Source organism: Oreochromis aureus, linkage group 15 (genome assembly GCF_013358895.1).
Source record: "Oreochromis aureus strain Israel breed Guangdong linkage group 15, ZZ_aureus, whole genome shotgun sequence".
NCBI classification, from domain to species: domain Eukaryota; kingdom Metazoa; phylum Chordata; class Actinopteri; order Cichliformes; family Cichlidae; genus Oreochromis; species Oreochromis aureus.
The window spans coordinates 34,472,964-34,496,525 of record NC_052956.1 but is presented as its reverse complement, the minus strand read 5'-3'; the positions used below and the strand labels follow the sequence as shown (position 1 = coordinate 34,496,525).

The window sequence follows — 23,562 nt, the reverse complement described above, 5'->3', positions numbered from 1 at the left end:
ACAATGATCCTAAGCAAATCCATAACCACATGTCTGAAAAACAAAATTTAAGGCATTGCAATGATTCAGTCAAAGTCTAGCTGAATCATTGCAACGCCATGCACTTCAAGGTGGCTGAATTGTTGTGGCAGGAACTTAACAAATGCTGCAAACCTCAAGCTTTTGTAAAATCATATTATCTTGCAAAGAGGCCCTTTTATCTTTATTCTTTAAAGGTAAACGAGAAAGAAGATAATAGAAGGAAATAGAAAATGCAATCTAATTTTAATAGGCCTCATTTATCCAATCACAAACATTTTCATGACGCATTTTATTCTATGCTTTGGTGACTTATCTGACTTTTACACGAGGCACTTAGGCATAAACGGAACCAACAACCACTCTAATAATCTACACAAGCAGAATATGTAATATGTATGCAGGAGGACTGTGTTTCAGGAAGTAGACTGGTGTTATACTGATCAGACCAGCTTCTCCTGACTACATGTCATTGTCTCAAAGAGCAAGATAATGAACCCCAACGTGCAAGTATAGTGGCGATAGAAAAAAGCATTGTACAAATGAGTGTGTGTGGTGGGGTGTGGTCAGCTGCCGGGCCCACCTCGTCACCCTCGCAGCCACCGGACTATACGGTCAGCTGCCGGACCATCCCCTCCACAGTGTGTTTTTAGTCCCTTATAGGAATGTAAAATATTAATCAGGCAGATTTTGAACTTTGCAAGTCAGAATTGAAGGGAGAAACTGTGAAATGAGTGAAACTCCGTGTGTCAGTCCTACTACTGGAATACAGCCTCAGACTACTATTGCTACAGCTAGTTTTGACAAAGTCCACTACAAACACTCGTGCAGATAAGATGACCTGTTTGAACACATAGCTTTTTGTTTTGGCCTACAGAGTTTTTGGATCTGCTACCTCAGTGAAGTTTGGAGGGGAAAGCTCAAGATGTGTGTTCAATAAAAGTTCTGTAGAGTTTGCCAGAGAGAAGACTACTCTATTTGATGGATGGTGCAAAGCATGTAAAGTTTCTGAGTAGTACTGATAGAATATATATATATATGTATATAAATGTATCCTTGTGCAAAATTCTTGGTCTTCCCCAGAAGATGGATCCTCCCTTGCCAAAGTGTAAGCATTTTTCCTTAATTCCAAAGGCTAAAAGGGAATGCTGCTATTGTCATCAGGTGGGCCATGTTGAGTGTTTGCCCTTAAAATACAACCAGCTCACAGTAAGCAAACTGTGTACCGATGATGAGTGAGGCTTCCTCCTGACATACAAATACTCCAATTCAAGGAGTTGAGATGGCTTATGTTCCAGGTGCCTTTTGATGTTTTGATTATGTTTTTGATTATATTGTATAGTGTGTCCTGGAATCAAATGAATTTTTTTCAAAATGCTACCTCTACATTTTCTCAGAGGAAACAAATTTATCTGATACAGTGACTTCAACACTGACTAATAAAGGATCCAACCCATATTTAAATAGGAAAAGATGTCCTGGAGGTGGAGTCACCTAGCAAACCCTCATCAACACTGCCTGTGGCAGGTGAAGCGCTCACTGTTACACAGACAGCTGATTCATATTTAGCTAAACGCTTTACTTCTATGCATGAAACAGTTGGGAAATGCTGCTCATGTTCTTACTTTCTACAGGAGGAAGTTCTAATGCACACATTTTATCAGATCATAGCAGAACTGATAAAATACAAGTCTGAAAAGATGCCGATGTAACGCAGCGTGTGATTGGAGTGCTGTGTGATAAATTGTGGTTTCTTCATACCTCGCAAGTCAAATGTCAGATTTTGGAAGTAACGGAAGTTCAAAAATAAAAATCAACGAAGTTTTGTTTTGTTTTGTTTTTGTTTTTCTTAGCAAGTATGGCCATTTGGGCATTCAAAAATGGCTGTGTTGCATTTTTGCCTTTGGAACATGCTAAAGAGTTCTTGTTAATGATTCACACTTTAACACTCTTTCCAGATGATTGACTTTTATACAACTTGCTATTTCCTGGCACATGAGATTTGGAGGGGCAGCAAACAGGCAGGCAGTTATCCAACAAGGAAGTCCCTGTCCATGTTTCATTTCCATAGAGTGTTTGAATCAGATTAGCAATACCAGCGATCCTCTTCAGTTTCCCTGAGAAAAGGCAAGTAACTATTTGAACAGTTATTAAAGTAGCCTATTTGCCATTAAAGACACACCAGCAGTGTGAGATCAGCAGCACCTGCTGGTCCTTAAATACCAAACACTGATTGGACAATGCAAAGTTGAGTTAAAGACCGAAAAGGGCACAGTAACCGCTGGCCCACTTCTTCCCGTTAGAGGGAAAAAACACGAGCCTTGTAGGCGTTACTTTCAGTTAGCGTTTCATTGTCTGTTATGTTGGCTTTCATCCTCCCTTACTTTAATTCTTAACATCTTTTAAAAAAAACTAAAAAATTTAAAACTGACCCAGACAGTCTCCTCACATTCCTCCACCTGGTGTTAAGTAAGGTTAGAATTATATAACAATTTCTTTACAGACATATGAACAAAATCCAAGGCAGCTTATAAATATTTATCCCAAAGTTTATTACAAAAAATCCTCCAAAATGTCTTGCGCAGGTACACCCAGAGAAAAAAGGTCCAAGGACATTATGTGTACATCTTATTTAAAACAAGAAGATTTAACAGTGTATGCAATTCACAGTTACCATTTAAAGCTGTTTAAGTGTGCAACATATAGCCCCTTACTTAGCAGCATTAAACTCAAACAGATTTGAACGTTTGTGCATATATTCGATTCAGCATACTGAATATGCAACAACAGATATTGATTCTTAATGAAACAGTGATCCTGCATTGGATTGCATACTGGCAACTACTTGTAACGGCTTTTACCGACACCCAGTTGTTATGTTGTGCAACACTGATGTAATCCCTTTGTGTAACACAAACATTGAGGCTGAAACAAGCACAATAAAGAAGGCTAAACAGAACAAAGAGGATTAAGAAGATAAAAAAATATATATATTACACCTTTTATTCTTAAGAAACCCTGAGAAATAATTTTTGGATGATATCTGCGGCAACACAAGCATCAACGTCAGATCTAGAGCTGGGCAATGTTCAGAAGTTTACAGGTACAATTAAACTGCAGTATAAAATTTAGCATATGTAGTATTTAAAATATCAAACCAACTCAAACATGAGTTCAATCATTCTTTATGGGTGATGAATTGCACTGTTATTTGTCCTGTTTTATTTAAATTATTTATTTATTTTTGGAGAAGTCTCAGTTTATTTTAAGCACTTTGTAACTTTGAGCAGACAAATAATACATAAATAAAATGTATTCATATTATTGTTGTATTTTATTGTGAATAAATACCCAGCTCTTATAACCAATTTAACCTGCAAAACGTACTCTCCCACATGCAATCATACCATAAAAAGACCTATACAGATGAATCACAGTGGTCCGCAATACTTTACATTTGAATTGGTTGATTATATGTCATCTGTTCATGATTTTCACACCGGCTGGCACGCGACATACAGAAAAAATCCAGCAGAAAGTATGAATTGAAATATGACCGCTTTGAGGGTCTTGAAAAGCACTATATAAAATGCAATCCATAATTTTTATAATTATCATTATTATTATTATTAATTAAATATTACAGTCAGCTCTTAAAATTCACATTTGATTTACAAGCAGCTGAAGGGAGAACTGCTCAGTGTCCATAGGCTATTTTAATTACATTAACTTGGTAACTCTTCTTAAACCTGGCTCATTTTCTACGTGATAGAAATTCAGTAAATGATGCAATATAGAGCCAGCTTTTCAATTCTTGGTAATTTTTCATGTCTTTATTCTCGGGATGAGGTAGCTTAAACACGGCTGCGCTCTAGCTGCCACCTTTTGTCTGCTAAAACATGGCCTTTCTTAGTCTGTATCAGCTGTAGCTACGCTGAACTTTATGTGAAAATAAAATATAAAAACACAGACCCAATGACTTTAAATGTGGACTCATTTTCCAATGAGAATTCTCAAAATGAAGCATAACTTTACACTTGATGACTACTTAAAATTCACATCCATTCTTTCTGTGCAGTAAGTGGGCCTTTCAAGCAAAAGCAAAATCTAGCAATCCAACCAGTATAGTACCTACTAAGTAACATTAGACAATCTGGTAAAGAAAGGTGCAAGATTTGGTGAGACAAAGACTAAATATAAGGTATCGTATCGTAAAACAACAGCCAGTCCTGCCTGTTCAAATGTTGTCAACTCATTTAAGGTATGTGCCAGTCCCTTTTGTCCAGCAAAATTTTTTTTCTCCTTTCAGTATGTAAAAAAGACACTTCCATGTTCATTTGAGCTGGAAGCAAGAGGAACTGGAACATCACTAAGCTCTATTAATGCCTAGAAATTAAAGTTTGGTGCTACAAATGTCTTTGGCTGGAGATACCGCATCTTAGATTTGGATCGTGTACTCTGTGCCACATCAGATACATCTGAGCTGGAAGGAATCTGTGCACGAGCAAAACCTCTTTATAAAAGCAAGGATGGTATTGGTCTATACTGCTGGATGGAACGTGTAGTCCTGCTGTCTTGACGCCCATATGGGAAGTGGGGCCAAGCCCTGCCTTGGCCAGACACATCCCCATGTAAACATCATCAATGGGAAGAATTGTAATAGACTGGGACATGTTGTAAATGACTGAGGCTGTATAGCCAGAGAGGAGGAAGCCCCCGCCACCACAATAAGGAGGGTACGAGTTTGACTCCTGCACCTGAACAGGAATATAGTACTTGCTGTTTGATGATCTAATGGGCCCCACATTTTGGATCAGATGGCCAGTAAAGAGGTGCTGGCTTCCGTCATTGTCCTTCAGGCCTTGCAGATACTCAACCATGTTGTCTGTGTTGGCAAAGACGTCGTCATCACCATTCAACAGGAAGCGAGCATTGGGACAGTTCCTTTCCATCCATTCAAGAAAGAGTATCTGCTTCAAGGTGAGGTTGTAAAATGTGTCACTGAAATCCCACTGGAGGATGTCGTTGTGCTCCTGTTGCTCCAGCTCCAGGAGCTTGTTCAGCCTCTCCTTCTCAAACCCGCTATCTGTCGTTCCTGAGATGAAGATCCGTCGAATCCACACACCGTTGTGTAACCTCTCTTCACCCCACGTTTTGCGCAGCACCTCTCTGCGTTCGTAGTTCCCCGGAGAGCTTTTAATGACCAGAAGAAGAAAGACTTCTTCAGATTTATCAGCTCCTCCACATTTGTCCGGAACGTCCAGTAGCATGGGGAAGTGGCGACAGTGGCGATAGTAAAGGAAATCCTTGATAGAATTAGGCAAAGAGCTGAACTCAGCGATCTTGGCAGCAGATGTGTCTTGTTGACATTTTGGCCATGAGAATACATACGTGCTGTTTTTGGTGTTTTGCTTCGGTTGGCTGTGGTCGTCTCTCACATCTCCATGGAGTCGTATAGTTTTATGGTCAACAAAATCTTTGCAAAGGTGAATGAGCAAAAGCCCGAGCGCTACCACCATCAGTACATTTCTTGCCCTGATGGTTTTCATCTTTGAAACTCTGTAGCGACAAGACAAAAGACAGAGATTGATTAAGATCAGAATGAAACAAGACTAACCATGGATGTTATTGGGTAGAAGCAAGTACAAGCATGTAGTAAACACAACGATGTGAGCCAAAGCCTTATAGATTTACGTACTACTTGTGCAGTGCATAAGACCCTTCTTGAAAGTTCCTTTAGGGTGATGTGGTTAAACCCACAACTGTAGCATACATTGCACTGACAATGGCATAACTTGCTGGGAACTTGCAATTTGTTTTGTCAGAGTATTACTGGCCACTTTAAGACCTATGTTCCCTTTATTAGCTAACAGTACAGTGGTTTTTAAACACTCGTTGACTTGTTTGTATGTTACCCTTTGCTCTTTATATCTGTGGTGTTTAGGCATAAGGTGAAATTATTTTTCAGAATATGATCCTTCGCTCTGAATGTGGTTTTAAGAGTAAACTTGTGATTTCCTGAAACATGAGGACAAAGTGCAATTTAAGTCTAGAATGATCTCGTACCAGTGTTAGCTCAGTGATCGTTACAATGGGCCTTATTATAATGTTGCCTTTGTCTTGTCTTGTAATGTTGTGATACCGTATCAGTAAGGGTTGTGTCACTTTGGTCTGATTGTGTTTGCAGGCTGAGATCTACACTGAGGTTGCACCTGTTAAAATCCATCCTCAAACAGCTTAAAACGCAGCAATGCGTGTTATATTCCTTCCAACAGAGCTAATGCTGGAGCCTTAATGGTAGATGTGTGGTGCACATGGGTTGACCATTTCAAAGAATTCAGCTTCCTGTTTAAAATTAAACAGGTCAGAGGCAACACAAATGTGTTATGTTGAAAATTTTTGTGCATGCACACAAAATGCAACACGCATGTAACAGCATATGTTTTTAACAGATCCTTTCTAAGAATAGAGCTGATGTTTGTTTTGCAAAAGACTGAAGGGTCGTTTTAATCAGCAAATTCTTTGCTGTAGCCCTGACACCTCGTGGGATGTGGCTTTACACTTATGCAAAACTATGCAAAACTAACATTTTGGTTTTAATTTGAATTTAAGGCAACCCCTCCCCGAAAAAACACAAAAACACTTGGGCAACAGGAATGCAAACTCACCTGCACCACGACATGACTCTCAGAATGACAAGCCAGCAGGAGTGAGGAGACTGAGCTTCAGAGCAGACATGAGGCGGCTGGACATGTGCCTGAAAAATCCACACACGGGATGCTGTTACACAAAATGTGGGGTGGCAATAAACCAAATGCTGTTTTGTCTCCTCAGAATGGATGGAATATGTTGCATAGGCTGTGTCTGACACTGAGTAATAAAACCACACAAGAAGCATTAGGGGGGAAAAAAGAAAGAAAGAAAAAGAAGTTCCTGGTCCACACAGGCTTTTGTGGGTTTTTTAAATGCAAAGCTGACAGCAATAAAACTCAAAATGTGCAGTGTAACAGTGTTCAGCAATCCTTAAGCATGTTCGTGCGGGGGGGCAGCTGCAGCAGATTGCTTTATGTTATTAAAGCAGAATTTGTTGACCAGTTCTAACTGTTACTAGTTTTCTTCCTCTTTTGTTTTGCGTGATTTTTGTGTAGTTTGCTCAACATCAGGGTAAAGTCAGGAACGATGGGCTAAGCCAGAAATGGACTGGAAAACAGAAGTCAACTGCACAGTGTCGTGAGTATTTTATTTGTGACAGTCACGACATCAAAAACTATTAAGGAGATGAACGACACGTTGTCCTTTTTTTTATTATTATTATTTTTACTGTGTGTGAAAGTGTTATTTACTAGGATCGCTATATATTTTTATGCTTATTTCAATTTCCTGTTACAATACAAAGGACAATTGTTAACCAGTTACATACTGTGCAGACTCACGCATTCATAGGGCTAGTTTTGTAAAAAGCAAAATGATAAACAGCATTCAAATTAGAGTCTTCTGGACAAGGTAGAGCATGATTGCACAGGTTTCAAGTGCACTTTTCTGGTCACGACTTTCACTTGTAATGTGGCTTTTACTTTGTGGTGTTTCTACTTTCAGACAATAAGACCTCCTTTCTGCCTTGAACATGTCCAGACTATTCTCAGGTACAACAGTCATTTGAAGAGATTTAGAGGATATGCCTATTTACTTTTTAATCTGCAAGTCCAATGGTTATTATATATATATATTTCTTATTAAATCCTTTCATAGTGTATTGTCATCCAAGCATCAGTAGCCACAGACTGTAATCTTTTTGCCAAATATTATATTTTATTTTTGTTGTTTGGTCTTTATTGTCTTTGTTCTCCAGTTTGTTTTAAGATGCGTCATTTAGTATTTAGTTAATATCTGCCAGCTCAATCATACCGAAGGCGTATCGAACAAATGTAATTTTTCTAAACCATCTGGAGATTAAAAGAAGCATTGGTGAACACTGGAGTCCATTTTTGGATTTTTTTTTTTTAAATACTGTCATATTGTTGAATAGACAATAGTCGACCTTTAAGCGACTATTATTAGTTTATTTCCGGATTTTGAAATTTCTTTGGCTTCCACAAACCAGACACTCTAATAGGACGTGTATTTTCGTGTAACTCGGCATTGAAGCAGAGATACACGCCGCGTATGGCTGAAGCATCAGGAGACATTTATATTTAGCTCACGCCAAGTTTTCATATAGCGAGTCATGCCTAAAGTTATGTAAACTAATTTAGGGCACAGTTAAGATTCATAAAATAAGAGATTTAAACAATTAAACACAATTTAAACAGCATTTGTTGTTTATGCGTAATTTATCAGGAAACTGTGTTATTATAGCCAGTAATATATCCCAATTACGCCGAGTGCAAACTAAACATGTGATGCTCCCCCAGATCCCGTTACTTTACGGAAACTTTATTCGAGAGTTATAATTTCCAGGACGCGCACGGGCACAGAGACAGCACTTCGCGAAGCTGCAGTGTACAGCTGCTAAAAGTACTTACAAGTTTGAGAAGATCGCCCCTCTCCTGTGTCTGTAGTGAAGTTAGACTATTAGTGAGTCCAGAATTCGGCGGCTGAAAAGCTCAGGTCCCTGCACTGCAGGGCGTTGTTCTGTCCGCCCGGCGGGTGCGTCAGGAGTGCGTCATCTCCTCATCTATCGCCTGTCGTCAACGATCAGCGATCATCCCGCTATGACTATTTTCTTTCACAATTTCTTTTACTTTCACTGTTGATTGATAACAAATAACTATAGAAAGAATATTACTTGTGATTATTATAGGATATATGATATTATAATACTTTAAATGAAGTATTATAATATAATTAAGACGCTGCTTAAATAAAATGTACTACTGATGATTACCAAATAATAAAACCTTAAAAGTAATGGCTATTCCCTATTAGGGTGGCTGTTGCTGTAGGAGGTGGAGCAGGTCATCAACTAATCAGAAGGTTGGAGGTTTAATTCCTGGCTGCTCTGGTCTGCATGTTAAAGTATCCTTGGATAAGATACTGAATCCACTGGATTGTGAATGCGTGTGGATGTTAGATAGAAAGTACTTAGAAAAGTGCTTGGATGAATGAGGTATTCACCATTTATACATCCACTAGTAACTGCATGTTACAAAACTCAGTCTAAGGAAATCCTTCAGCAGAATTTACAAAAGATCACATTATCCAGTTAAAGATTTGAGCTTCCTTTTCAACCAAATGGGGACACTTAATGTAGTTAAAACTCTACTTGTAGGGTTAGTCGTATCTGTAGAGACAGAGGTCACAGTAGGACATAGGTAAATATCACCACAGTAAAACAAGCAGACCTTAACTCATGTGGATGGTAAAATGCTTTTAAGGACTTGGCCTTGAGATTTAAATATTTCCCTGCACTTTGTCTTCAAAAGCTTTTAATCACTTTCGTATTTATCATGAAAATATTTCTTCATCTTCCCATTTTGGTCTTTTCTGTCTATAAAACACTTTTCGGGCATGCTTCTGTGTAAATTTTAACCAAAATAAAAGGAAGTTCTTTCTGTAAGTCTGTGCTTCCTTGTTGGAGTCCTGCCATGACCATTATTACTCCTCCAGTGACCTTCGTTGTTTGAGCGCTCATGGTCTTAAATTTCTTCTTTTTGCACATAGTTTTTTGACCGGGGCTAGAAGGACTCAAAATGCTTTCAAGGACCTTTTGTACATTTGATTTTCCATGCTGCCGAGCATCAACAATAATAAGTCAAGAGTTGAATAACATAGAACGTGAATTTCATGGTATAGTTGGCATCGGTATTGGCATATTTATAGTCGAGGGTTAAAAGTGTGAGTTAAGCATAGCATAAAAATACTGCTGTAGTATATGAAAATATAAATGTGGCCAGTCAACGGTTATAGTTTCTGTTGTCATGAAACTAAAGCAATTTGGAGAAATGAAAGAGAAAAACAGCGAGGGGGAAGAATCTAAAGCTTAACTTTACTAGATTAACTGCATTTCACTGTGAAATATGGATTAAAAACTCACCAGTGCGAGGATTGAATGTATTATGCTCTGAGTGAGTTTGCAGTACCTGATGTAATATGCTGTGCAATCTCTTTTAAAGACTGAAACCATGCACAGCTCAGTTGACTGGATCTGGAAAAATATGTGGGTGTAAGGTGATATGCAGCTTTATAGTCAGCAGATCTCAACCCAGGTGAATACCTGCAGGAGAATTCAGACCTGTATACTAAACAGCACGCTCCACCAAATAAAGTGATGTCTTATGGAATAGTGGGGTTTATCCCTACAGCAGATTGTCAAAGTCATTTAAATACAATGGGCAAGTATCAACTTTAAATCTCCCCAATTACATACAGACCAATTGTCTGTATCATCAACTCTGTCACCTATAACATGTCAAAATTTCTGGCTTCAATCCTCAACCTGTTGGTAGGCAGCTCTAAACACCACATCGAGAACACCTTGGACTTTGTTGACGTGGTGATGTGTTCTGTAGACCAACGCACATGAATCAGTGTAATCAGTCTGACCCATTGAAGCACAAACTGGGTGTCATCAGGACACTACAACACGGAGCAAACACCATCCCCACAGACAGAGCGGCCAGGGAAGCAGAAGAACATCACATCAAGAAAGCCCTGAGTAAATGTGGTTATCCAAGCTGGGCATTTGTCAAAGCTGGGAAGGCTCTGACAAAAAGAAAGCTCCAAGGTATCCAGGAGAGAAGAACAACTGCTGCCTAAGCACTTTAGTGATCCCTTATGTGTCAGGAGTACGGGAACAGCTAGGACGCATTTGAAACTGACCTCACAGCCAATTGTTGTTTTATCTTTTACTATCTTAGATTCAGAAGACCCGTATGAAAAGAACATCGAGGGAACAGTTTACCCTGCCCGGGATAGGGTTACCGGGGCCCCGCCCTGGAGCCAGGCCCGGGGAGGGTGCCCGAGGGCGGCGTCTGGTGGCCGGGCCTTAGTCCATGGGGCCCGCCGGGCACAGCCCGAAGAGGAGACATGGGCCCATCCTCCCGCAGGCCCACCACCCGCAGGAGGCGCCATAGGGGTCGGGTGCAATGTGTGTCGGGCGGCGGCCAGGAGCGGAGGCCCTGGCGGACCGATCCCCGGCTGCCAAGACTGGCAATAGGGACATGGAATGTCACCTCTCTGGTGGGGAAGGAGCCTGAGTTAGTGCGTGAGGTTGAGAAGTACCGGCTAGATATAGTCGGGCTCACCTCTCGCATGGCTTGGGCTCTGGAACTAGTCTCCTGGAGAGGGGCTGGACTCTGTCTCAGTCTGGAGTTGCCCATGGTGAGAGGCGGCGGGCTGGGGTGGGTATTCTAATATCCCCGGCTTGCTGCCGGTGCGCTGGGGTTTTTCCCGGTGGATGAGAGGGTTTGTTCCCTGCGCCTCAGGGTCGGGAACGGGTCCTGACTGTCATCTGCGCTTATGCGCCGAGTGGCAGTTCAGAGTACCCAGCCTTCTTAGAGTCCCTGGGGGTGCTGGAAGGTGCCCCACCTGGAGACTCTGTTGTCCTACTGGGAGACTTCAATGCTCACGTGGGTAACGACAGCGAGACCTGAGGCGTGATTGGGAGGAACGGCCTCCCTGATCTGAACCCGAGTGGTGTTTTTGTTATTGGACTTCTGTGCAAATCACAGTTTGGCCATAACGAACACCTTGTTCGAACATAAGAGTGTCCATAAGTGCACGTGGCACCAGGATGCTCTGGGCCGCAGGTCGATGATCGATTTTGTAATCGTATCACCAGACCTGCGACCATATGTTCTGGACACTCGGGTAAAGAGAGGGGCTGAGCTGTCAACTGATCACCACCTGGTGGTGAGTTGGATCAGGTGGCGGGGAGGACGCTGGACAGACCCGGTGCACCTAAACGCGTGGTGAGGGTGTGCTGGGAACGTCTAGCAGAGGCCCCGTCCGCGAGATCTTCAACGCACACCTCCGGCAGAGCTTCAACAACATTCCGAGGGAGACTGGGGACATTGAGTCCGAATGGACCATGTTCAGCGTCTCCATTGCCGGGCTGCTGCATTGAGCTGCGCGCCGCAAGGTGGTTGGTGCCTGCCGTGGTGGTAATCCCCGAACCAAATGGTGGACACCAGAGGTGAAGGGAGCCACCAGGCTGAAGAAGGAGTCCCATCGGGCTTGGTTAGCCTGTGGGACTCAGAGGCAGCTGACAGGTATCGACAGGCCAAGGGGAATGCGGCTCGGGCAGTGGCTGAAGCAAAAACTCGGGTGTGGGAGGAGTTCGGAGAGGCCATGGAAAAGACTTTCGGACTGCCTCGAAGAGATTCTGGCAAACCGTCAGGCGTCTCAGGAGGGGAAAGCGGTGCTCTACCTGCACTGTGTATAGTGCTGGCGGTGCGCTGCTGGCGTCGACTGAGAAAATTGTCAGACGGTGGAAGGAATACTTCGAGGACCTCCTTAATCCCACTGACACGTCTTCCGAGGAGGAAGCAGAGTCTGGGGATGAGGGAATGACCCGCCAATTTCTGGGGTCGAGGTCACTGAGGCAGTTAAACAACTCCTCGGTGGCAGAGCCCCTGGTGTTGATGAGGTCCGCCCGAGTTCCTGAAGGCTCTGGACGTTGTAGGGCTGTCCTGGTTGACACGCCTCTACAATGTTGCGTGGAGATCAGGGGCAGTACCCTGGACTGGCAGACCGGGGTGGTGGTCCCCATCTTTAAGAAGGGGGACCGGAGGGTGTGTTCCAACTACAGGGGGATCACACTCCTCAGCCTCCCTGGGAAAGTCTATGCCAGGGTGCTGGAAAGGAGAGTTCGTCCGTTAGTCGAACCTCGGATACAGGAGGAACAATGCGGTTTTCGTCCCTGGTCGCGGAACACTGGACCAGCTCTTTATCCTCTCGAGGATACTTGAGGGTGCATGGGAGTTTGCCCAACCAGTCTACATGTGTTTTGTGGACTTGGAGAAGGCATTCGACCGTGTCCCTCGGGGTGTCCTGTGGGAGGTGTTGCGGGAGTATGGGGTGTCTGGCCCATTGCTACGGGCCATTCGATCCCTATACAACCGTTGTAAGAGTTTGGTTCGCATTGCCGGCAATAAGTCGGACTCGTTTCCGGTGGGTGATGGGCTCCGCCAGGGCTGCCCTTATCACCGATTCTGTTCATAATTTTTATGGACAGGATTTCTAGGCGCAGCCAAGTGGCGGGGGGCTTTCACTTGGTGGCCTCAGAATCTCATCTCTGCTTTTTGCGGATGATGTGGTTCTGATGGCTTCATCGGTGGGGCCTCCAGCTCGCACTGGAACGGTTCGCAGCCGAGTGTGAAGCAGCGGGAATGAGGATCAGCACCTCCAAATCTGAGGCCATGGTTCTCAGCCGGAAAAGGGTGGAGTGCCCACTCCGGGTCGGGGATGAGTTCCTGCCCCAAGTGGAGGAGTTTAAGTATCTCGGGGTCTTGTTCGCGAGTGATGGGAGAAGGGAGCCGGAGATCGACAGACGGATTGGTGCTGCGGCTGCAGTGATGCGGACGCTGCACCGGTCCGTCGTGGTGAAGAGGGAGCTGAGTGTAAAAGCGAAGCTCTCAATTTACCGGTCGATCTACGTCCCGACCCCACGAGCTGTGGGTAGTGACCGAAAGAACGAGATCGCGGATACAAGCGGCAGAAATGAGCTTCCTCCGAAGGGTGGCTGGCCTCTCCCTTAGAGAGAGGGTGAGAAGTTCGGCCATCCGGGAGGGGCTCAGAGTAGAGCCGCTGCTCCTCCACATCGAAAGGAGCCAGTTGAGGTGGTTCGGGCATCTGACAAGGATGCCCCTGCATGGGCGCCTCCTGGGTGAGGTGTTCGGGCATGTCCCACCGGAGGAGGCCCAGGGCAGACCCAGGACGCAGCTGGAGAGATTATATCTCTCGGCTGGCCTGGGAACGCCTTGGTGTTCCCCCGGATGAGCTGGAGGAGGTGGCTGGGGAGAGGGAGGTCTGGGCTTCTCTGCTTAGGCTGCTGCCCCCGCGACCCGACCTTGGATAAAGCGGATGAGGATGGATGGATGGATGGATGGATATCTTAGATTGAACAGTTTGAACAGAATCAGCTTTTAGGCATTTCTTTACCTGGATGATTGAGCATGCATCAAGACATTTAAAAAAAAGGAATATCCACAGGACGCACAAGGCAAAATAAAAGTCACATATAAGAAATGTTTAATGTTTACAGTAAACACTGTGAAGAACTGGGAGCATCAGTCTTGTGACAGGAACTGTTGTGAAGTCTCCCCCGCCGTCATTGGCATTAAATGTCAAAATAACCTTTTATTTCCTGTTTTATTTCCTGGTACAGAATATATGCATACACACATTCTGACCCTTTGGTTAAATTATTTGCATGAGATATGTGTTTGTACAAAAGCCCTTTCTGTAATTCTTACACAATGGAGTGTTTATAAAAGATAATTTTTTTATAAACACTGTTTATCTGGCAGCCAACATTGACATGAATGTAAAGAAACTGGATACAAAATGCAACTCTCTATCAATAAACATCCATTTTAAAGACAATTTTGAAAATGTGTTGGTAATTTATTACTTAACCTTTGAGGCTAACATACTGCAACTCAAAACATGCAAGTTTTGTTGTATTCATTTGTTTTTATTAATCCCAAGTTTAGGCAATTCGGGAACAAAGAGAATACATTGTCCTTTTGGCACATGTCAAAACCTGCTCACATTTTATCCAGAAAAGTTTAATTTGACCTCCACCGAAACATCATGTCAGGGTCATTATTCCTTAGTGTTGAATTTTGCTTTAGCGGGAAATCTACAATGTAACCTATATGGCAAGCAGAAACCCCTTTCAGCCCTGTTTGGTATGTCGCAGTCGCATGTGACACATACTTAAAAAAAGGAGGTCACATTGACAGGCACTCATTTATAATTCATGGGTGTCAGGTGGAAGATAAGCATCACGATGGATTCACCTGAGGTTAAAAACTTGGGTTTGACATCCAGGCTCCTTTTCAATCGCATGAATTACTTAAATACAAGATGCATACACAATGAAAAAGAAACAGTGGCGCATGTGGTAGTTGTGAAACTACCAGGCCAGAAACTGCATCAGTACAAAGAAACTTTCCACTTCCTCTTCCTGCCCTCATTCACATGTACTAGGTTTAATTTTTTTGCACCACATTGTCATTTTTGAAGGCAGCTTGAGGTTCATGCTGCAGCACGTTCACAGTACACAGTGGTCATGTATGAGATGCACTTAGCGTGGGGATTGGGCTGCGGTGTCATCTTCTTCAAAGGGATGGAACCATGCATCCATTTTACGCTTGAGTCTCTTCTTAAGCTGAAAGTGGCGCTGGACTGAGGTAGAATTGTAAGCTTGGGTCTTTAGTTTGCTGTAGTAATCAGAGAACTTGTTAAACAGGAAGGAAATCGGCATGCCGTTGAGGATTATCCCAAAAGTAATGCATCCAAAGGCCACGATGCGGCCCAGGATGGTTACAGGAACCACATCCCCATAGCCCACAGTGGAGATACTGACCTGAGAGAGAAGGGGAAACAAAATCCTATGTTCAGTTTCCAGGAACGTTTCCTTTAATCAGAGTTATTTTTGATTCTAAGAATGAATTTAAAGTTTAAACTAACAAGTAGTACAACTGGCCTTGAAAATATCTGGTGAATCGACATTTACTTGTTTAATTTCACTTCAAAAGCAACACAAAGACATTATCTGAAGTCTGCAGTGCAAGTATAAACATTAAAACGTGTAACTTTATTGGACAGTTCTGTACAATCAGGCTGCTGCTTCCATCAAAACCTACAGAGAAAGAGAAAGTGGCAACCGGCAGGCTATCTTTGCACAACATCTGCATCCTCTTTGTGGCTCTAGCTGGTGTTCACTGAGACGGGAGATGGCAGATTAGTCAGACTGATTATTCAAAGCATCTCAAGAGGCTTTGCTACAGCAGAGTAGGGAAGCTTCTGGTGTATGTTACAGTGGGCTTCTTTTTACGTATTGTTGTATGTGAACAGCTCTCTGGAGAGTTGCTGCTCTTACTCTGGATGAGGACATCTGCTGTGTGAGACCCCCAGGACCAGATACAGATTATCTTAGCTGAGGTGAGTGTCCTCCCAGGGCAGCTGGGCATGTCTGTATAAAGTGCTGCTGCTATGACTTAAACTGTATCTCATCAAAACAATATCGAGTTGTCATCATGTGCATTTAATGATTTCTTGGAACTGTTATTTTTCCAGGGGGGAATATTTCAGGATTTCCATAATCCATATCACTGTAATGTCTGTATCTAAACTTCTGACCACAACTGCACATGGGTGTAAAATGAACAAAAAATATATAAATATTAACAAAAATAATAATATTCATATTTGAATGCAGCACATCAAAATATTTATGAAAAAGCACAGAAAGCAGACCACTTCTGTTGACCAGTGTTATGATGGACATCTTGTAATTCTTTATGAGAAAACAGTTTGAATGGTAAAATGGTAAATGGCCTGTATTTATATAGCGCTTTTCTAGTCCCTAAGGACCCCAAAGCGCTTTACATATCCAGTCATTCACCCATTCACACACACATTCACACACTGGTGATGGCAAGCTACGTTGTAGGGGGACGGTTTGTCTTTCATGTAATGACGTTTAAGAAGTTTATGCAAATAGACTAAAAAATAGTGGTGAGAAGAATTTATTTTTTAAGCTGGACCAAAGCACAGATCACTGCATGTTACATTTGTGCAAATCAATTAATTTCTGTGTTTGACTAATAAGTAGTGGAATAATAACCATTGATCTAGAGAGTAGTTACATTTCTAGACAGGTGAAAGTCACACTTGTAGGTGTTAGAAAGTTCAACTTATTGCTCAGGGGAAGAGTAGGTAGGTGTTTGATGCAAAAGCTAAAAGTTGAAAAAAGACACTGCAAAAGGAAATAAGCTGCTGGTTTGAGTTGGGGCTTAGATGCTGTAGTACACATTTCTTTGAACCTTCCTTTTATTAGCACACATAATAGGCAGGTGTTCGTTTAGAATGAAGAAGTCAAAGGCAGACATGGAGATGTGGAGTTATAGCTATGGATAGTGATACTTACTGCTGCCCACCACCAGGCATATGGGATACTGCTGATGGGAGAGCCCTCGGTTTCCCTTTCTGCTGAATGCAGGAGAGCAGAGAATGTGAAGATTCCCAAGGCGATAAAGAGGAAAATGCAAGAGGCCTCCTGGTAGCACCTCCGCAGAGTAAATGCAAAGGCCCTCATGCCGGTCGAATGGCGGGCTAGCTTCAAAATCCGAAAGATCCGCAGCAACTTGACAATTTTGAGGACGTGGCTGAGCTTACTGACCCGGGCCATGGCCCTGAGGTCTTCCTGTGCATTCACATCCTCGGAGTCAGTAAAGGCTTCAAAGATGATCTGGACAAAATAAGGCATGACCGAAACCATGTCCACAAAGTTAAGTCCGCTCTTCAAAAATAATACAATGTCGGGAGTGGTGATGAGACGAATCAAATACTCAAAGGTGAAGAACACAATGGTGACGATCTCTCCCCACTCCATGTAGGTTTTGCCATCAATTGTGTACGACTGTAGTTCTTCCACAGTGTTGAGACACATCGCAGCGATGGACAAGAGCACGAAAATGTTAGAGAGCAGAGTGAAAGTCTTCGCAAGAGTTGACGAGTACGGATTCTCCACAATGTTCCACATAGTCATCCGAACATCCCCAAACATCATGTCCTTGAAATACTCATCATTGTACTTTACCTCGACCTCAGCCATTAGTTCTCTTTCCACCTTCAGGTTCTCCTTCACCTCATCTACCTTCTCCTGAAACACCATCCAACAGCAAAGCTGGGTGTCCTTCAGGCTCAGGCCCCAGTATGCAATTTCTTCCTCAAAGCTGATGGGACACATTTCCACTATGATCCAAAGCACTCCAGTTGCATAGAAATGGCAGATGTGGTGAAAGAAGGCAGGATCCCGGTCAAAGAAGAACTCGTTGCTGCACACAGAGTAGTCATCACAGAGGGTGAGGAGTTTTGCCTGGTCCCTGCAGAGAGCTAAGGAGCCTATTCGAGTGTTAGGATATCTAACTGCACACATTCTTGGAATGTAAAACACTTTCCCTCCTACATTTAAGTTCATGTTCTGCTGAGGTTTGGGTGTCTTCTCACCTTTAGGGCAGTCATCTATAATCCCAGGATAGTCCAGATTCTCCGGTGAGCTCCATGCTTTGACTGTTTTTTCCTGAGAAAATGGGAGTGTTTTATTGTCCTTTGTGCCCTTTGAGAGAGAGCTGACACTATAGCAGGAGCTCTGCAAACATGTTTGCAGCTGAGCATTCTCTGAGCAAGCCATAACAGCTGTGGTCCAAGACAGGAAATGCAACAGAACAAAAGGAGGAAAACAACCTTTAAAAGAAAGACTCTGAGAAAAGGATGCAATCAACACATGTTAAATCCGCGAATATCTCGTCCTGCAGCCACTTCTGACATCCCAGGGAAAACGGGGTTTTCCTGTTTGATGGCTCAGCTTTGGCTGATATGGTGACTCCTGGAAGTCAGGGGACAGAAGGAATTTCCTCTGTCAGTCTGTTACAGCAAAGACAACACATTGGATTAATCCCGACCAGAAGATCAGGACAAGCAGCGGGGATTTTATCCATTTAATCTCATTGGGACCCTTCCAAGTCCCTTTAAGTAGTTGTATATTTAGGAGGGAGGGGCATGGCTGGCAGGATTAGTAAACAAAGTTGCTTTAAGGATTTTGAACCCACGCAGGTACGGGAAGAACAAGCAAACCTCACACAGAAAGGCCTCAGCCAACCAGGAGGTGTAAAACCAAAATCCTTGACGTGAGGCAACAATACTAAACACTGCACCACTGTGCCACCCTCAATGGTCATTTATTAATCAATATTGAAATCACAACATGTTATCAATATCTCTGAATAACTGCACCCTCCGCCCACACTGCCACGCTGTTCATTCTCGTAGTCGTGCCTCCTCCTCCCTCCTCTTTTAAACTCATTCACTTCTCATTAGTACACGGGGATCTGCCGCCACCAGTCTCCTCTGAGGCCTTCCCACAACTGCAGCCTCAATTAACACTTAAGCCATTGGCCATTATCTATCTATATATATACACACATACACATGCACATATGCACACATACATACACAAAGGCGTATAAACCAATCATAAATAACCAATCTAAATCTTATATACAAAAAATACAGGATTACAGAAAGGAAATGAAATAAATACCACAGAATGTACATAAGGGGCAGTTGCAGTCTAGCAGTGTGAGCAGTGTGACAGTTCAACTGTTTAGGAGGGAGATGGCGAAGGGAAAGAAACTGTTCCTATGTCTGGTGGTCCTGGTCTGCAGGCTTCTATAACGTCTGCCAGAGGGCAGCAGGTCAAAAAGTCTGTGTCCAGGGTGTGAGGGATCTGTGTTGATTTTTCCTGCCTGTTTCCTGGTTCTTGAGAGGTAAAGGTCCTGGACGGAGGGCAGGGGGACGCCAATGATCTTTTGTGCTGCCCGCACAGTCCGCTGCAGTCTGCACCTGTCCTGTTTTGTGGCTGCACCATACCAGACTGTGATGGAGGAGCACAGGACAGACTCAATGACTGCAGTGTAGAACTGGATCAGCAGCTCCTGTGGAAGACTGTACTTCCCCAGTTGTCTCAGGAAGCACATCCTCTGTTGTGTCTTTTTGAGGATGTAGTGATGAGCAGTGTTGAGGGATATCTCCTGAAGTCCACTGTCATCTCTACAGTCTTCAACACAGACGGCAGAGATTTGCAGTTTTATGTAAATAACTTAGAGTTAAACCTGACATCAAAACTCGAGCTTCGCACAGTGGCTAGCTGGTAACACTGAACTTCATCATCTTTGTCTTGAACCCAAGAAGGTTTATCAGGCCTAATAAAATTCAGTCCAAATCTTCAATTTCTGCAACTAATTAGGTTAATGAAAAACACATCAGTAACACGACTGGGTATAAAAGGAGTATCTTAGAGACAGAGTTTATCAGAACTTGTCGACTTCAGGAGACACAGCACTGACTTAGCCCCCCTTTACATCAATGGGGAGTGTGTGGAGAGGGTCCACACCTTCTGGTTCCTTGGTGTCCTCATCTCTGCCTACATCTCCTGGACCGACAACATCTCAGCGGTCATCAAGGAGGCCCAACAGTGGCTGAACTTCCTGAGGGTCCTCAGGAAGTACAAGCTGAACTCCAACCTGCTGCTGACCTTTTACCGCTCGTAAATTGAGAGCCTGCTAACTTACTGCATCACGGTATGGTACGGCAGCTGCACTAAGGCAGATAGAGCAAGGCTTCAGAGTGTAGTCAAGACAGCACAGAAGGTCATCAGGTGCCGTCTCCGCTCCCTGATGGACATTTATTCCTCCCGCTGCCTCAGCAGAGCAGCAAACATCATCAAGGACAGCTCCCACCCTGGTTTCAACATGTTCAGCCTGCTTCCCTCAGGGAAGCGCTACAGGTGCATCAGCACAAAAATCCACAGATTCAAAAACAGTTTCTTCCCAAAGGCCATAACCACCCTGAACTCACACATGCACCGATAACACAGCCCCCCCCCCCCCGTCCAATTTTTCCCATATCCTCTATGAACCACCACTGTTCAATACCAAATTCTCTGTGCAATAACCCAACTGTATATACCTAACACTATTTATTACATATTGCAGCATGTTTGCACTGAGTAGGCGATGCTTTGTATCTCATTGTACAACTGTATAGTGACAATGCATTCTATTCTATTCTATTCTATTATAAACAAATATCAGCAGAGGCTCACCAATCTGCAAAAAAGAAAAGCAACTACAAACCAGAGAGCAATTTCAGATTAAGAGAGACTTTGAATATCTCATCAAAGTGTTGTGCAAAGTGTTGTCAAAAAGTCCAGAGAATCTGGAGAAATCTCTGTTCACAAGGGACAAGGCTAATGCTTGTGATCTTTGGGCCCCAGGCGGCATTGCATTAAAAGAGAGAGATTACCGTTTGTCAGCACAGTTCATAGCGCCATTCAGATACAGGTTAAAGCTCTATCATGCAAAGAAGAAGCTATCAGTTCTATTCACTAATGTTGCCTCAGGGTGCTTTATATTGTAAAGTAAAAACCCTACAAAACTACAGAGAAAACCCAACAATTAAATGACCCCCTGGTGACAACTTGGTGACAGTGGCAAGGAAAAAACCCCTTTTAACAGGAAGAAACCTCCGGCAGAACCACACTCAGACAGAGTTAACCAACCACAACCGGCTGGGGGCGAGGGAGGACTGATGTGTTGAGTACTTTCAGCTTAGCCAAAATTTCCACGGACTCTTTTAGAGGACAGTATCCTCTAAAAGATATCAAAAAACCTGAACGACCTTCTTCTTCAAACAGAGTGCGTGAAATGCACAACTCCTTCACTTCATTTTACTGTCGACAGCACTGCTGGTTTGTCCTGTATGTGTGCACTTACAAAATCTTTCCACACAGAATGAGCACAGTGCAAAGCAGCCAGGTTATCAGGATAGACTGTGGGTGGTTACATCCTCTGCATGCTACAGTGATGAGGTTTGAACTAGTTCAACTACTTAGTAAATTATTTATGAATGGAAGTGGATGTGAAACTTAAAACATGCTTTGACTACATTAGGAATTAGTATGATTTGTCATGAGACAGCCCAGTTGCTACAGACACAGACGCGTTGGTTAGATAAAAAAGGGTGTGTAAATCCTGTATCTGTGTGAAACACATTGTGTAAAATGTAATCCATTGGTGAATAGTTCACTTGGCTATCTGAAAAAACACATCCTGTTTTACACCTGTGCTAAACCACAAAAAAAACAGCTGGGTGTTGCCCTAGATTGACTGATTAGGTGCTTGGTTATGTTGAGGTGGCAATAAAAATGAGATTACACAAACTGCTGAGGAGTTGAAATCCTATATCAGAGCTGCAGGAGCTGCTGTCCTCGCTTCACAGACACTTAAAGAATAGTTTTAAAATGCTGACTTCTAACGAATCCCTCATGTTAAAGAGACACTACCAAGCTATTCTGTTTTGCCTCTGCACTCTCTACCTCTCACTGTGACACAGAGTAATCCCTCAGCTTAATTAACTAAGCGTGATCTTCTCCTGCTAACCTACTTATCTCACTTCATAAGATGAAATCTGCGAGGGACAGAGGGGGATTGGGCAGCTTTATCGGAATACTGCAAACATAACACAGACTGGAAACATGGAGTTGGTAGTGGAGCAGTGAGTGATGATGTTTCTATGCCTACTGATGGGCGTGTAGGATGTGCTGCAATACCAGAAGCTTGAAACATACAATTTCACTAAGGCAACAATGTTTCATACGCGACATTACTTCATAATACTATCTGCAAGACAGGATGGGAAAAAATAAAAGTGACTCTATGTCAAAGCTGAACAAACCTGTGACACCTGTCAAAGCTACTCACCACCTCCTGCAAAGTGCATGATGTTTTGACCCCTAAGTCTCTTGGAATTGGTGGCAGAGCTGCTCCTGAAAAGAGAAAGCGAGCTAATTGCTGGCATAGTTGTTAAATGCAGCAGCCAAACACAGTAACGACATAATGGGCACTGTTATTTGTCATTTCCCCTTTCTATTTGCCATTTGCCATTCTTCACCCACAGGTGAAGAAATGAGATCAATAGCAGTTCACTGAGCTTTAGGAAAGGCCAGCAATAAGCTAAAACAGTCAACCTGGATCAGGGCTCTTAGGAAGGAATGCAGGGGCAAGCTTCAAGTCTCCAAGTTTGAAAAATGACCTTGTTAAATATCAAGCTGTGATATCTTGCAAATATATCACAAAAAAAAAAAACCTCACATAATCCCAGGATTTTGTTATCCACCATCAAGTCTGTTATCTCTGAGTATTAGGAGTGGCATTCCCACTGCTCTTACATTTTTACTGATTCTATTCGCTATTCTCTCCTCCTAACGTCATGCCCTCCACTCTTCTGAAAGACATCCCCCGTTATTGGTCCAAGCGTCCTCTTCATGATCAACAGTTTTGATCATGGATCTACTGGTATTGTTCTCTCTCTTCAAGCAGCATGTTGTTCAACCCCCACTGTAGAGGAACAACCTAGACACCACCTTCCCAACAGCCCAATAACAACTACTAACCTCCCTCTAAACTTTTCCATTAACTTCATTCATATTTATAAAGCATTTTTGAAAACCTTCAGTCAGGTTTCAGGGCAGGTGCAGCTCAAAGTAATCAGTGACTCTGCTGACTGTGGCACCCTCCTCATCCTCAGTGCTGCATTTGATGCTTCAAGGACATTAAGAACTGGATGGTGTGAGCTTCCTTCAGCTGGATGAAGATAAAATAGAAACAGATCGTCTTTTTTGGCTCTCCCCAGTTCCATCGAAGGGATTTTTTTTATTTACATAATTAAGCCTTAAGATTTCAGAATGACTCACGCTCAGTTCATTTTACACTGGTATTAGTCAGTCTCTGTCTCCCGTCTCAAAATATTACT

The 23,562-nt window shown here is 43.0% G+C and overlaps 2 protein-coding genes across 2 annotated transcripts; both read right to left on the bottom strand.

The window, feature by feature from the left end:
• Positions 1-2,546: 2,546 nt before the first annotated feature.
• LOC116328458 (N-acetyllactosaminide beta-1,3-N-acetylglucosaminyltransferase 3-like) lies at positions 2,547-8,693 on the bottom strand. The gene is made up of 3 exons (XM_031750259.2): positions 8,541-8,693; positions 6,687-6,775; positions 2,547-5,577 (listed from the first exon to the last, which is right to left on the bottom strand). The coding sequence occupies exons 2-3, from the start codon at positions 6,698-6,700 to the stop codon at positions 4,425-4,427; spliced, it is 1,167 nt and encodes a 388-aa protein (XP_031606119.2). The 5' UTR covers positions 6,701-6,775; positions 8,541-8,693; the 3' UTR covers positions 2,547-4,424.
• Positions 8,694-15,223: 6,530 nt separating this feature from the next.
• LOC116328447 (potassium voltage-gated channel subfamily V member 2-like) lies at positions 15,224-18,169 on the bottom strand. The gene is made up of 2 exons (XM_031750246.2): positions 17,117-18,169; positions 15,224-15,550 (listed from the first exon to the last, which is right to left on the bottom strand). Exons 1-2 carry the CDS (start codon positions 18,167-18,169, stop codon positions 15,269-15,271), a joined length of 1,335 nt encoding a protein of 444 aa, XP_031606106.1. The 3' UTR covers positions 15,224-15,268.
• Positions 18,170-23,562: the final 5,393 nt, after the last annotated feature.